This window comes from Pelecanus crispus, chromosome 3 (assembly GCF_030463565.1).
Source record: "Pelecanus crispus isolate bPelCri1 chromosome 3, bPelCri1.pri, whole genome shotgun sequence".
NCBI lineage: Eukaryota > Metazoa > Chordata > Aves > Pelecaniformes > Pelecanidae > Pelecanus > Pelecanus crispus.
Genome location: NC_134645.1, coordinates 105688631 through 105704852, shown reverse-complemented (window position 1 = coordinate 105704852; position 16222 = coordinate 105688631). Strand labels below are relative to the sequence as shown.

Genomic DNA, 16222 nt, shown 5'->3' with positions numbered 1-16222 from the left:
TCCTACAAGACAGCTCAGTTTCCATTCCTTTGGTCATGCCTGAAAGAAGGCCACAGTGGAAGATGATCTTTCAACTTCTAAAGTGCTACAGTTCCAGAAGCAGGTGCTTGATCAAACAGGGTTTGACCAGTTCAAGAAACCCTTTCAGCAAGGCATCCAACTACATTTGAATATTAGCAGAAAATAAACATAATGGAAGCAAACAAACCTGGATTTTAAGACTAGATCACCAGGTATAAGAGTAAATTTGTTGTTTTATTCCCCCTGTTGCCACTCTGAAAATGCATCAGTTGAATTAAGCTAGAGAAATTAGACATAAGGCAAGTCTTAAAAAGGGAAGCGTTTAGGGAAGACAACATTCAGTAACATCTTGAAAGCAGACGCATTTTACCTGAAGACAACAGTTTCCCATTCCAAAACCCATAGCATCCATGTATATATAGTCCGGCTTAGCTGCCTTTGCTGCTTCTCCATCATCATTAGGAAACGTTTCGATAAACGGTGATGGCGTGTTCTTATCTTTAAATACTGGGTGGAAAATGCAGGTACTCAGTAACTCAGAGCATTAGACTGAACAATTATTTTGAAAAAGAAAAAAAGATAGATTGAATTTACTCACTTGGTACATTTATCACAACCTTCTCTCCTCTTCGGTGCCGAATGTTTCTGGTCAGTGTACTACAAGAAAAAAAAAGTTTGCTGAAACATCTGAAAGTTTATCTCTATGCAAGTGTTTTTGCAGTTCGTTTCTCAGCAATTCTCAGGGTTTCAGAATGTCAACTTTTTATTTATTTTGAGCATTTTCCTTCAGGATGCTTCTTTTCCTAGTTTAAGATAGACTATAACAGATACAACACTGAATTTTTCTTCAGTAAAGACAGTCTTATTTTGACGGACTTCACAGTACTATGCTGATACAACAGGCAGAAGTAGAAGGCTACTAACCTGCAGAATGCAAAGGCAAGTGAAAAGGTACGCTTAGTTTTTAAATAGAATGATCTTCATTCTCTGAAGTCTCGCCTTACAATGAAAACCCCTCTCAGACTACACAAGTAGTTTGACAGCATGCACCGTTTCGGAGTAACTAGTGCAAGTTACTGAGTACACTGAGATGTTGCTGTGACACACCTGAGCAAGTGCTGGATTAACTGTGATGGAAGCAGTTAGCCATGGGACTTCAAACTGCAAACAGTTTTGCAGTAGCACAATCAACACCTTTTGCCCCGTAACGGCATGAACTACTACATAAAGTTACTTGAACTTAACAGTTTACTTTCTTAAATCACTTTGACAGAAAATACATGTCATCACAACCATCTCTGTCAAAGTCCTTGTGATATCTGCAGCAATTAGCCCCATAGCTCTCTATTCCAGTAAAGAAGTTGCAGGTATACCTATGATATTTAGGCACAGAAAAATATTCAGCTTCTCATTCACACTCCCCAAATACTCTTACCTAAATCTAGGATGTTTATTGATGGCTTCATCTGGAAAAAAGAGGGATTTTGAAGCTCCTCCTTCTACTGGCGTTGGCTTATGTTCCGGCACTGTAAACCCAGGACACCCTAACCTATGTAACACAACAATGAGATCCAAGCTGTAATGAAAACAGACTGCAATTTTAAAATGGTCAGATGATCGGAGATTAGGATTCTAGTAGACAAAGGAATAAAAAGAGATTTTTTTAAAAACTTGCATCTGCCATGAGTATTGCTGAAGTGCTTTTCCAGACTGTTGCCTAAGTATGTGGAATTGCCGGAAAGACATCTTAAAACAGTTGCCATTAAAAGGTCAGCACTTGGCAACAACCACCTTCCATGGTGGTTAAAACAGACTTTTTTTTTTTTTTAAAAAAAAAAAACCACTATCATTAGACAGTAAATATTTTTTTTCAGTGGCTGAAGCAGGAAACTTCACAGTATTATGCAGAGTACACACACATTTTAGGGTGTTAGCACCTGTCATTAATACTGACATGCAGCTGCAATCTGTGCAGAAGAAAAATTACAGCTATTAGGTGTAAAATGCTGAGAGATATGCAAGTAAATCAGAATACAACCCTCCCTCTTTGAAGCCTCCATTGTAAGTTTAAGAGTCATCTGAAACAAGAATAAGTAGGTTTTTCGTACAGCTGAGACAAAGAAGCATTGGAGAAGTTGGAGGTAAAGTTGCAGAAGATTAATTTCTCCATGCTGCACAGTGTAAAGCACAGAGACTGCGCTGTCTTGAGAAGCTCTAGTATTTGGATGTATGAAAAAGGGTTAGCTGATACAACTACAAGCAAACTACTCAAAATACAAGGAAACACATTTCTGGAAATATTATTTTTGCTCAACATGTATTTCACTATTGGTTTCTTCTTCCTGGTTTAAGTATACAAGTTGTCCTACAGTATCTAAACCCAACTTCATCACTTATGTAAGTGCAACACTGTAAACTGCATCACTCCAGTCCTCAATAAGGAAAAAAAATTTCTGGTCCAGTAGCGAGGGCTCATAAATTTAAGAACTAGGGATACTCATTTAGCTTCTAAGCTAGTATTTTTTAATATTTAAGCATCTTCAGGTTTGTTCATTTTTAGCTGAGTTATTTTAATTTGAATAAGCCTACTTCTTTACCTTTCTTCTGTCAGCACTAACAATTCTTTTTGTCTGTTCAGATGCAGAGATTTCTTTTTTTATTATACACACATGTATATATGCACAGGCGCACACAGGCATATGTACATGCTATGGTAGAGAGAATGTAGCAAAAAACCCCAAACCCACAAAATTTCAGAAATATACATTAGCAAGACTCCAGGCAAACCAACACGGACTTGAATGGCAGGACAGCAAAAGGCAGAAATAAGAAACTAAACAGCCTAGGGAGAGCAATCTCTGAAGTATGAAACTATGTTTGGGATAATCCATAAGTAATAAACTACATTTTACTATTTACTGGCTTTCATTGAAGTCCAATGCACTGCTCCTGCAGTGACGTAAAAAGTGTTTCTCTGTATCTACAAAGTGACAAAGAACTCCTCTCCCTTTATTCCTTGCACAACTGGGTCTGAAGTGTTTGCATACAAAATTTATTAAATGACATAACCTATTTGTAAGATTGCAGGGGAAAAAAAAAATCTGTAATACACCGAGAACTACTTAACCACTGTACTTTAAATAAGCTCTTTTTACTTTAAAGATATCTAGTACAGCTCCCATGAAGAGGAAGCGTATTTTGTCAACAGAGTGTTCTTAGAACAGCATTCATGGGGCATAACACCTGAACTTCACTGCTCAGTCACATTTTATACCATTCCTGCTCTCAGCAAGAATTTAGGACCATTGCATTCTGTACTACTGTACTGGGGTTGCGTGGCAAGGTTTTGGTAGCAGGAGCGCTACAGCGGTGGCTTCTGTGAGAAGCTGCTGGAAGCTTCCCCTGTGTCCAACAGAGCCAACGCCAGCCGGCTCCAAGACGGACCCACCACTGGCCAAGGTCAGCCCATCAGCAACGGTGGTAGCACCTCTGGGATAACATAATTAAGAAGGGGAGAAAAAAACGAAAGGGGGGGACGCAAACTGCATCTGGAGAGAGGACTGAGAGTATGTGAGAGGAACAGCCCTGCAGACACCCAGGTCAGTGAAGAAGGAGGGGGAGGAGGTGCTCCAGGCACCGCAGCAGAGATTCCCCTGCAGCCCCTGGTGCAGCCCATGGTGAGGCAGCTGTGCCCCTGCAGCCCAGGGAGGTCCACGGGGGAGCAGATATCCACCTGCAGCCCTGGGAGGACCCCACACCGGAGCAGGTGGATGTGCCTGAAGGAGGCTGTCACCCCATGGGAAGCCCACGCTGGAGCAGGCTCCTGGCAGGACCTGTGGACCCGTGGAGAGAGGAGCCCACGCTGGAGCAGGTTTGCTGGCAGGGCTTGTGACCCCATGGGGGACCCATGCTGGAGCAGTCTGCTCCTGAAGGACTGCACCCCGTGGAAGGGACCCACGCTGGAGCAGTTTGTGAAGAGCTGTAGCCCATGGGAAGGACCCGCATTGGAGAATTTCATGGAGGACTGTCTCCATGGGAGGGACCCCACGCTGGAGCAGGGAAAGAGTGTGAAGAGTCCTTCTCTGAGGAGGAAGGAGCAGCAGAGAAAACGTGTGATGAACTGACCACAACCCCCATTCCCTGTCCCCTTGTGCAGCTCTGGGGCAGGAGGTAGAGAAAATGGGGAGTGAAATTGATCCTGGGAAGAAGGGAGGGGTGGGGGAAAGTGTTTTAAAATTTGGTTTTATTTCTCATTACCCTACTGTTTTGACTGGCAATAAATTAAACTGATTTCCCCAAGTCGAGTCTGTTTTGCCCATGATGATAATTGCTGAGTGATCTCCCTGTCCTTATCTCAACATGAGCTTTTTCTTTTATTTTCTCTCCCCTGTCCAGTTGAGGAGAGTGACAGAGTAGCTTTGGTGGGCACTTGGCATCCAGCCAGGGTCAACTCACCACATCTAGACAAGAAACCAGCCAGTATGGCCAGCTGCTCCTTTTCTACTGCAGTGCAATTTTTTTTACTATTTTAAGCATAACTATCCTTATTCATCTGACTGACCAGGCTAATTAGAATGAACATGATAAATCCCTGCCTAGAATTATGTTTGAAAGGAAGGTCACAAAGTACAGTTTCTCCTAGGTAATGAAGTACATCCTGAATTTAATTTCAAGAGTCTCTTTACAACAATAACAAGGACAAAATTGACCCTTTGCAAGGGTGTTATGAACACAGGAGAGGTGCACTCCTTTCTAGACTCAGTAAGTACAGTATTGTAACAGTTTTAAGTCTTCATTTTGTAAGGATAATGACATTCCTGTTCTACTGTGTGCCCGAAGCCACCAAAAGAAGTTTGCATGTGCTTTCGTGAAAAAGTAGCGTTAAAAAATAGGTTAGCCATGTTTTACAAAACTGCTACTTATAAAGATCAAAGGTTGCAAAATAGGTAAAGAGAAACCTTTTATATATGATTTCCAAATCAATTCAAGATGGCAGACTACATACAATACTTTATGTTATGAATATTCAGGCATTCTAATCTGTGACTATTTTATATTAGGAGAGAAGTAACCTAAAAATGTAAAATATGCTTATTTGTTTGTCTCACTGCAATAAAAATTTTAGGAAACACAACCGGATCATTAAGTCAAAGTACTTTAACTGAAGCATATTTTGCTCAGTTTCATTGTACTGTTTAGCTATATGCAATAAGGAGAAGAAACGTCTAAGGAGAATAGCAAACAGCATTACACTTCAGCAACCATCTCACCTTGGAAATGATGTCACAGTGCAAACAGCCTCATTTTCTTTGAGCACAGAAGCGGCCTCTTGCCGTCTTTTCCTCATGTTGTCTTGCACAGTGTTGAATTCAGACATGGTTCCCCCATACGGCTGTCCGGGCGTCCCTTCAATCATATAGCTTCCATATTCGGGTCGCCAGAGTGTTGGGTGGCTAAAAGAAAAGAATAGCCTCGTTTAAATATTTCTGCAACTTCAAAAAAGATGGATTATTTGCAAGAATTTCAGAGTTGAATGCAACTTGCAGGAAGAATGTCCTGAAGCTGATTATTTGGTAGAGTAACACAAGGTACTGGTAGAGTAATCACACTGTACCTCACCGCCTGGAGGCGGTGAAAAGACATTAAGGCACAGTTTGGCATTAGGAAGTGTTGCTGTATAGTGCAATAAGTTGCAATTTGACATAGGCAAATCCTATCACCTTTAGTATCTGTCTCAAGCTTTGTTTCTTGGGGTTTTAACTGAAACTGGAAAATACAGAACATTCAACTGCTTCCACAGTACAAGGCAAGGCAAAATTAATGCTCAATTTCTTTTTCCTACTGCCTGTGAATACCTGGTCCTGCTTCACAAATTTATCAGGTTAAGAAACAAAATGAAGTTTGAGTGCGCCTAGTCACCCTTAAAAAGTAACACCCCCCCATCCCCTTGCGAAGCCATGCCGTCTCTATGGAGCACACTCTACCAGAGGCAGAGCCGCCATCTCCCCTACAGTCCCCATCTCCCATCTCCCCTCTTCTGGCAGTAGCAGTTTTGAGTCTAAAAGCAAAGGGATTCCTTCTTGCAGGCTTTCAGCAGTCCCTCTACCGAGGCAGGCAGACAGGGAAGCCTTACTGGAAGATGAGGTTAAGGGACCCAGAAAGAAGCAGGCAGGCCCAGGGCACAAAAGCCTTTCATCGCCACAGCAGAGTTTCTCCACCTTCCTGTAAGCTGTGACCTGCTTTTGGCTCTCTTCAGCCAAAACGCTTTCCCGTCTCTGGTCTCGTTTCCCTGCTGCCATCAATTAAAAGGCAATTCACGCCTCTCTGGCTAGTTGAAGTAGGAATACGATCCAGTTATTCCTGCAAACTCCATGGCAGAAGATGGGGAAGAACTGCCCTGCCATCCTTACACCTACCTTCCTAATTCTGCCAAAAATGGGAGAGTGCTCCTACAGACAAGAGGCTTCCCAATACAGCCCTCGCTCGCTCCTGTAGTCAGGGATACGGGAGTGCACACACACACACACGCTTTACGGGGCAGGGGAGGTGCCGTACGCAATTACTGCGTACACACAGACACAAAACCAGAGCAAGACAAAAAAAACCCCACCCCAAACTGCAACTTCTGTGGGCTCACCATTACACCTTCCTTTTTTCCAAGTCGTAACACAAAAGGTGCAGGGACTGCCTGCAAGTGTGCTCAAAATCTTTCACTTCCTGTACCTCAGCTTTATCTGAAAATACTGGTATCTGTGGCTTACAGTTTTACTGACAGCAGACTTGAAAGTTAAGCCAGGTCTACAAAATTCTGTACAGGACAGAAGAAAAAAAAAAAGAAAAAAGAGAAACCAGAAACAGCTACTCACTTGGGGTTTACCTTCTCCCCTTTGTCTTGCAGCGTTTGAAGAACTTCTTCACCGCAGAGCACCAAACGCACTTTCTTATTCTCATGGTCAAATTTTACTAACATATATTCCACCTTGTAAATAATAAAAACAAAATAAACAATTAAATGGTAAGATTTTGGTCATACACCAACACACTGGCACATACTTTTAAGCATCAAGTGGGAAAAAAAAAAAAGAGAGGGACATCAGACCGATCTTTATCTCTACAGAAGCTTAAAAACCATCACTGACTATGAACACAGTCAACAATACCGCAAAAGATAGCTGCATGCTTATTTCACCTTGAATTAAAGAACTGAAATTCCCTGAAATCGTCCTTGAAGTGTTTTTCCCTCCATTTCTAATTGTGGGTATTTCACAAAAAGATTCCTGAATTTACATTTGCTTTCACACTATTTTTCAGACCAAAAAATTAAAACCCTATGCAAGCTATTAACCACAAACATCTCTCTGTCATCCCATGAGTTACAGTCTCTGCTGCTGACAAAAAACAACCAACCAACCAAAAAAGAGTCATTTTACAAACAAGCCACCCATTTACACCCATGACTTGTTGGAGCTACTTAAGACTAGCACGACAGAGCCTCATTTACACCACGGAAAGCCCACGGTTGTTACAGACAGCATCGGTCCTGCTATTAACATGCTCCAGCTCTTGGCACAGCACAGGGGTTTCCACCCCTTCTTGCTTCAGCTTTGCTGCCACCTTTTCTTCCTCTCCTGGCCCCCAGGACCTCTGCCTCCTCGCCCCGTCCCTACCCCGGGGTGCGACCCACACTCCATCCAACAAGCCACCACCGACAGCGGTGCTGTGTCCCAGCACTGGAGAATATTGTTTCCCTAACAGAGATTATCTGAAAGCAGCCAAACCTCCAACACCCTCATGTCAAACTTTCTAATCTCCATGCATACTTGCTATCAAAGCTCCCGTAAGGCCTTTTAGAGCGCCACAGAGTATAGCAACCTAACAGCTGCCTGGACCTTATAGCCCTTCAATACTCACCGAACCAATCTATTCCTGACGCCTACTTGGCAGGGGATGCTTTGTGCTTTCTAGGAAGTGTGAAAACCAAAAGAGTCTCCAAGGGTGGTGTGTCGCCTGCCACGTAAAAGCAGAAGTCACGCGTGGAAATGCAACACGAGGGTATTGGCTTTGAAAACCCCTGGCTGGACCGGCGGCGATATGCAGAGCCTTTTGTTGGAGGCTCTCAAACTGCTGCCTCTGAGATTTTCACAACTCCATCAACCTGTAGTTGAAAATTCAGACTACACTTCCACAGCTAGAACTTATGATGTGTCGCACCATTTTGTTTTCCAACACTGCCTAGAGCTGCATCCACTGGTACTTACCAAACACCGCTGCTCCAGATTCATGCAAGATGCTGATGATAAAGTTGCAGCATACCAAACCATGGAAACTTGTATTTTGCTCAGAAGTCTGACAGTATAGGAAAAGAGCTTGCCAAACACAGGGAACTTGTGTTTTCCAGCACACCATAAGTGGATTTGTGGGCTTCATGTTCTTTGGTTGCTTCAGTGTTCATGAGTGAGTTATTGCTAGCTACTGTGACAACAAATATAATCCTCTGTTGTGATCTGCGATTAAGTCACAAGCAGCATTATCCAAGAGTGTGTGTAATTCTACACAAACTGATTAGACACAAACTCTGGAGGGATTCATTCAGCAATTATACACGTTCTCGATATGTTTTAGGATCAAATTTTAATCTCCCAAAGAAAAGTAATGATTCCTAGTTTCTGTGCAAAACAGCACTTCTTTGTGTGGTACATTTTGTGATTTGTGTGTGTTATACCACAATAACTACAAACTATAGTCAACCAGAATGCACTCCAGCACTGATTTAGTTATTATCTAGTACCAGTAGATCCAGTATCTCTCCAGTGACACTTGACCCATGGCTATTGGCAATAGGAAGGGACTCCTCACACCTTCCAGTTTCCTACCACATTCAACATCATCTCCTCCTGCTTTGGAAAAGCGTCATCCTCACTCGGACCCAGCCTAAACTAGAGGAGGTACACAAGCACACAGCTCTGCGAGTCGTACAGATGGATGCGTGAATGGACATCAAGCCCACCGCACGCCTGGCCCCCCCACCGCACAGCCCACGTGGGCTGGTAGCAAAAGGGAAGGTAAAGGAACTGCAGCTACCTCTGAGAGACCCCAAAGCTGAACACTTGTCCACCATTACATGAATGCCACTATGATTAGCCTCCTGTCCTAAAAATCCCTCTCCAAATGCAACTGCAAGGAGCTGGTGGTGTGAACACTGTACTTCTCTATAAACCGCATGACAAGTTTCACAAAAGAAAATAAGCCAAAAGTGTAAAGAAACATTAAGCCAAGGCAGCAAAACCAAAGAAACCAAAATGTTTTATAATCCGAGTGCAGTACTGACTATATTGCATTTATGCATCTAGCTTCAGAAACAACTACTCCTCTTGCCTCCAGCAACATTGACTAAATCTTCAAAGCTGTCTTAACACAGAGAAGATCTGCCATTAATTTTAATGAGAAAAGAAAAAAAACTTCAGACAGCTGCCAACAATTCCAAGTAACCCACAGAGTATCTTGCCAACAGAGGGACTGACTGAATGGGCATCCTTAAAGAATTTAATTTAAGCTCATCAAAAGATTTAGCCTACAGCTAGAAAGACAGAAACAAATTCAGAGTTCACACATTTTTACATTTAACTCCAGCTCATCATTCACACACTTGTCACATGTTTTCTATCCACAATAAAGTTCAGAGAATTGCAGCCAAGCTGAAAGCATCAGCACGCCTGGAAGAGCTTCGAGTCCGAAAGCCAAATGTGTGGGGTTTCACCCAACATTCATAATTCATCATTTTGCTGAGCTCTTTAGAGTTCACTTTTCTCTCTAATTTTAACTAGTCTCACTAGCAAGCAGCAAAATACATGTCAGGTCAAATTACCGATGCAGACGGCTGACAAGCAGCCTTGCCAAGAGCTGGCCAGGAAAGCACACCCTGCCATGGTAAGAAAGGTGGCCGCTTTGGACCCACGTGCCCAGCCGATGCTCTCACCCTGCAGCAAACCCTTTGCATCTCTATCCTCCGGCCGGCACGTGCTGCAAGGCTGCCGAGGACAAGAGATGGCCTCCCAGCTTCTCCCTGTAGACAGACATGCACAGCACTGCTTCAAAGGATGAGCTTCTCCAACCAGCCCAGGTCTGTCTGGCTTGCAGAAGTGCTGTGGCACCTTACCAGGAGAAAGAACAACAGCTCGACCAGCAAGGTTGCAAAGCAGAAGATGTAAATACACACACACGAGCAAGCCTAAAAAAATTGCTCAAAGTTAAATGCATTAAAAAAGCAAATAAATTCTCAGTTAAAGCAAATAATCTGACTATAACAGATCTACCCACGAGCCAACACAAAGAAAAACTATTCTTTACAGGCTTTCTTCCTCTCAACTACTGACTTGCAACATACTGCATCTACAGAGTACTCCCGCTCCAGCTCCACTCCACCACCGTTATCTCCTAGGGAAGGAGTATGCACCATCACCTTTGCCGGCAGGACAGCACCCAGAATGGCGTTACTTCACTTGTCATGATTATTTCTCAGTCAGCTACCAAGGAAGTTTTGGGCTTCTGAAAATTCTTGGATGTCGCCCCTGTAAATACAACCATGAGCGAGACCTTAAAGCACCTCCGCTGGGGAGGAGCCAAACCACTCCCCATGCATTAAGCCAAACAGTTGTGCTGGACTTGCCTGGTGGCAAAGTGAAAGATCATCATTGTCTGGAAATGGGTAAGCATGTCTGAAATTGCGTCTGAATGCCTGAATTATTTCACCATAATTGCACATATTATTTCTGCATAAAGCACACTACTTAAAAATGAAGAAATATCAGTCAAGCAACTCTTCAGCAGCAACTCTAAGGAACAAGGAGAACCCAAGTCAACACATGTCCCACATAGTATCACCATCCAAATACTTGCCTTGGCAGTGGTCTGCTTTCCAATATCAAAACCCCTCCTCACGCACTCAATTTAACACCATCATGCTAAGTACACTGGGGACAAAACCTATCTAACAGTTGAGAGTAAGGCCTCTGCTCAAGAGTTAATGTTAAAATCCTTTTAACATTCAAAGTATTTGCCACAAGGTTATTTCTGCATATGAAAACACAGGTAAGCATACAGTCTGGACTTTGGTAAGCGCAGAAGTAAGGTGCTGAGAAGATTATATAACAGAGGAAAATAGTTTAAGAAGAGTGATCTGACCAGAAGCTTTTTTGAGGAAAGCAATGCAAGTCTGTACGTTCTGCACCAGTGAAAAACAGTTCCCTGCATTTGCCTTTTACCACGCTCCTGATCATCCATCTCAGCTGTGGATGCCCCATCACTGGAAGTGTTCAGGGTCAGGTTGGATGGGGCTTTGAGCAACCTGATCTAGTGGAAGATGTCCCTGCCCATGGCAGGGGGGCTGGACTAGCTCACCTTTGAAGGCCCCTTCCAACCCAAACCATTCTGTGATTCTAAAGTCATGGGTGACTCACGGACCACTGCTGTCCTCAAGGACAATCTTACTGACAGTTTCTTTCTTCTTCCACTGGGCAACTATTGCCACATGTACTTGGAGCAATTGTTAGCAGTCTCTTCATATGTACCTTCCCTCAGGCCTGGAGCTTTAAGAGAAATTAGAAATTTTTCCTAAACACCCAATGAGGTCTCATGGCTTTTGTTTACTATTACCAAAAGCCACTACAACACTTAATATAAATACTTTCATGCAGTATGCCTCATATATTTATGTATACAGTAGAAAATAAAACAGAGGTAAACTTTCTTCTCAAGTACATCAAAGAAAAAAAAAAAACAAAAAACATTTCACTAGTTATTAAGCTCCGTTACGGCACAAAAAAAAGTAGTTCCCCTATACATTTATTGGTCAGCTAACGCATCATTAAAATACCATGCATCATTAAAATGACAGTCTACAGGAGAACAAAATTGTAATAACCTGGCTGTTCATTAGAGGACCTCTGCCACAAGTTTTCAGTGTTAAGATGGCAAAAGCATTTTTTCTGTAGGTACACATGCTTCTGATGGATGTAGAGCATAATACTCAAGAATTTTTTTAATACAGTTATTTTCTCACCACTGTTGTGATAAAACATGGAGCCACAGTAATAACAAGCTGGTAACATACCTTTAATTAAAGGTTTGCTGGCCCACAAAGGCAAGTCTAAGCCCTGAGGGAGCAAATTTCGGAAGAAAACAAGTCTGTAAGTGCCACAGAGGCTGGTTACCCCGTTTCTAGCCAGCAAGCCCCCAAACCACGCACCGGCATGAGGCAGAGCACTTCCACACTCATGAGATTATCATGGGTGTTTTCTGCCACAGAAATAATTTAAAAAATCTGCCACAAACAGCAAAACCAATATACAAATGTATTTCCCCAAATGCTTAATTTTGAGCAAGCAGATTGGAAGTGGCCAATCCAACGAACAAAGCACCATTTCCAGCTCTATACGAAACCAATTCGCAGAAACCATGCCCTAAAACCAAAACACAACTGATGTTTTATATTACATTGGCAATAAGCAAAGAATGAAGAACCTCTACGCCACATTAAAGATGATCATGGATGCAGAAAACAAAGAGAATGCAGGGGCTCTCATCTCAGTCAACACAGCCAGCCCCAGCTAAGTGCTCCTGCCTCTTCGCCCTCCCACTCGCCAGCATCAGGGCTGCAGATTTTCTTCTGCACGTGATACGACGTTAACTAGAGGATGTCCTGTGCTGTGCATACCACAAACAAGGAAGCTGCGTTATTGAGAACTAAAATCTAGAGGTTATAACCATTTGTGTGCTTCTAAAGAACAAGATGGGGCGCATTAGAGAACAAAGTGTCTCTTCTTAAACTGCTGTACTATGTAACACCCGAGGTTAACACTATTAAAAAAAAAAAAAGGCTAGGATAATCATAGAATCATAGAATGCTTTGGGTTGGAAGGGACCTTCAGAGATCATCTAGCCCAACCCATGTTAACTTTAGATTTCTGCATCAAAGACAGCTTTAAAACACTGACTTATTAATTTTTAGATTTAAACCAGGACAGAACAAGGTTTTTTTTTGGCACAGCTACATTTTCTGCTCTACACAGGCTATAATTTTTATATGGACTAGTAAAAGACCATTAACTCAACTGTCAAACAAGACGCTGCAAGCTTTTAAATTGCCTCGCATCAGAAAGCAAGAAGGAAAAAAAAAGCACAACATCAACAACAAAATCTTTCCTGTACTCATCCTTCCGACTCACTGGCATACTGTTAACCAAAATAAGGTGTCTGCACAGCAAGAAAAGGAAGTCCTGTGGCAAAAGAAGAATTACAATAGACAACAATCCCATGACAAGTCCATGGCATTTCACTTGACATCCACAGAAGGAAATACGCTGTGAACAGAATATTTCTTTATCAGAAATACACAAAGAGCAGATAATTTAAGCTTCTCTTGTTAAGATCCGAGACTGGGAAGGAGGAAATCAATGCATATCATGGGGGTTCATCACTATTTATGACAAACTGCAGCTTGTTTGGGGGGGGGGGGGGGGGGGGGGGAACACCACCAAAAAAAACCCTCCAAACTGTTTTCCACAAATTGCAAAATTAGTCTTTGAAAAAGCATCTCACTATAAACTAGTGAGTCCTGCACTGTCACATGCACAATGCATCCAGTGGCAAAGCTCACAGGTAGGTCAGCGGTGCTGCACTACAACCTACATGTCTCTTATCACCTGGCCACAGAAGAATTGAGCAAAATTATCAGTCATCAGGGAGGTTAACATATCATGCACATTGAGAGCTAGAGGGTTTAGATGTAATTCAGGTTAGGCTTTCCCAGACACGAGGATTAAAGCCAGGCAGAAGAAGTAGTTTCATGACCATCAGCCAAAGCATCCAGGGAAGGAATAAACACTGAGACTCTTCAGGGGCACCTATGTTGTTCAAGTCAAGATTTAAGGAGTTACATTTGCATGCATTAGTGTACTCATTTTAGAGGCTGCACATATACACTCAAGCCTGTCAAGCAGCGTGAGCTGATGCATTAACATCATGCCTTCAGACCCTGCCCCAGAAACGCCACTGTGATAAATAGCAGGTGCAGCTACAAAACATCTTAAGGAAGCTCTAAATCTATTTATAAACAAATAATGCCGCTGTCCCTTTATTTAGCCAAATAAAGCTCAGAGAGAAAGGATGAACAAGCAGACACGTGACAGAACCAAATCATTCCCGAGTGCCGCTTCCCCCCACGCGGCAAGCGGGCGAGTACATTGATTAAGACAGCTCCCATTCAGATGCATCCACACATGCCGCGCTTGGCAGGGGGCCATCATGAGGAATTTCTGCATGAAAGAAATTCAAAAACACATTCTGTTCAGGGAATTTTGCTGAGGAGGGGGAAACTAAAAGCGATTGTCTTAAAATGACAAGCGCTCAAATGTAAAAAAACAATTTTGTAAGACTTCAGGCTACCTTAGCTTTATTATAAGCATGAGATTCCCAGGAAAAGCTTTAAAACAAAGCAATTTCTGCGCACCGGTATATTGCAGCAGTTTGTACAAAGTGAGAATGTGAGATCATCATAATATTGATCATGAGTCTGTATGACTTGGCTGAATTTTTTTTAAAGATGTATTATTGACAGCCAGGAAAACACAACAACTATTTTTTGTAATTCTGTTTTATTTATATGCAGTAAAAACCTAGTTAGAAAGTTTCTGATGAACATTAAAGAAGCCCCACGAGTCACTTGACAATTATCTAAGTGGTTTGGATAGAGGGACATATATTTTGCAGCACATGGAGTTTAAAGAAACCATAATAAACTGTCTATTCTTGTCATCCATCTCGGCTTCAAAGGTACCACGTGGCATCTTGTTCCACAGGACATCTAGGCTTTGTAAAGTAAGTAATTATCTTAAAAGGACCTCTGCTGCTTTTCTGTTCTATTAGGTTAGCCAAATTTCTTGTAAAATGAGAAAAGAACACCACCTTTCCTGTACACTGTGATACTCTGAACCTACAGCTTCTTTTATCCACCACAGTCCTTTCTTATCTCTATTTGAACATTTCCATGTGCACATGTGTGTCTCTCACCAAGCCTCACTGTTGTCTTTTGGTGAAGAGATGACCAAAACTTCACCTGTGTATTTCAGGGATAGCAGCTGTACTCTTTTTTTTTTACTCAGCTGGTAAGCTAGATTCACTGTTGTTAAAAAACACCCTAGACTTTGTTCCTGGTTTTAAATGTGTGACAAACAGGAGCCTCACACTGTGCACATCTGAACCCAAATCCATTTCCTGAAGATGTAGCAATTATTTTACCAGTCTGAAGTTCTGCAGACTGTGATGCAATGTCACTGATCATCATTTACACATTGCTACTGCCCTGAAAAAAACCAAAAACATACAGGCTGTAAACCACAGCAAGACATCAATGCAATAGCTAGGTCCCTGGGAAGAACCATTCAAAAGGAAAAGCATCTCTTTCCACAGCCTTTCATTAGGAAAAAGGAGAAAGCTTTAAAGAGAGTCATGCATCTTCTAATCAGAAGCAACACCTTTGGGACATTCTGGTAAGAAACCTCTGGCCTCTCGCTGCATCTGAGAAGGGCTGTTTCGCTTCTTGCACGAGGAAGTCCTGAGCAGCAAATGTTCATTTTCATTTGTTAAATGTTCATTTAACTTATTTACAAGGTCGAATTAAAAAACTAATGGGTAAGGAGGGGATGAATCAAAAGTACGAAGAAAGACCAAAAGAAGATTAAAAAAAAGACCGAGAAAAAGATAACATGGGGGGAGGGGGAATTAAGTTGGGAAGACTTCAACTTGCAAGCAGTGCGGTGGCACATTCTTCACACCGCCTCATACCATTCGTTATCAAACCTATTTTAAAGGCCTCCAAATTTCACTTCAAGTTTCCATGAAGAAAACAACCTTTTAAAAACTGAAGATGCTTCTTGTGTGCTATGTCCCAACACTGACAGGAACAAGACTCATACACAACAAAAGGGTCATTATGTCCAATTTCACTAAACAAGGCTGGGCAAGTCAGATTGCCATTTCATTCACATATACTTTCAAATAAAACTGTCATGTTTTGCCCACGCTTGCTTTATTCTGAGTGGGTCTTCCTCCAGCAGGCCCTTCTTGACCTTTCCTTATGCTGAAGCAGCTCCTCCTTACTCTTCATTGTTCCTTTGTCCCAGTCATTTTCCTTTTCCAGCTCTTC

At 42.3% G+C, this 16222-nt stretch overlaps 1 protein-coding gene across 7 annotated transcripts in view; it reads right to left on the bottom strand.

Annotated features, from left to right (window-relative positions):
• Positions 1–16222, bottom strand: part of GCLC (glutamate-cysteine ligase catalytic subunit) — a 36112-nt gene that overhangs the window by 15438 nt on the left and 4452 nt on the right. For 3 of the 7 annotated variants that reach the window (XM_075708578.1, XM_075708581.1, XM_075708582.1), the window contains 5 exons: positions 6888–7000; positions 5292–5474; positions 1457–1570; positions 620–678; positions 392–528 (listed from right to left, as the gene is read on the bottom strand). In XM_075708578.1, coding sequence (XP_075564693.1) covers positions 392–528; positions 620–678; positions 1457–1570; positions 5292–5474; positions 6888–7000 — 606 coding nt within the window. Of the gene's footprint in view, positions 1–391; positions 529–619; positions 679–1456; positions 1598–5291; positions 5475–6887; positions 7001–8279; positions 8593–16222 lie in introns of those variants that run through there. The other 4 variants (XM_075708579.1, XM_075708583.1, XM_075708577.1 and 1 more) reach the window with 3 other exon arrangements.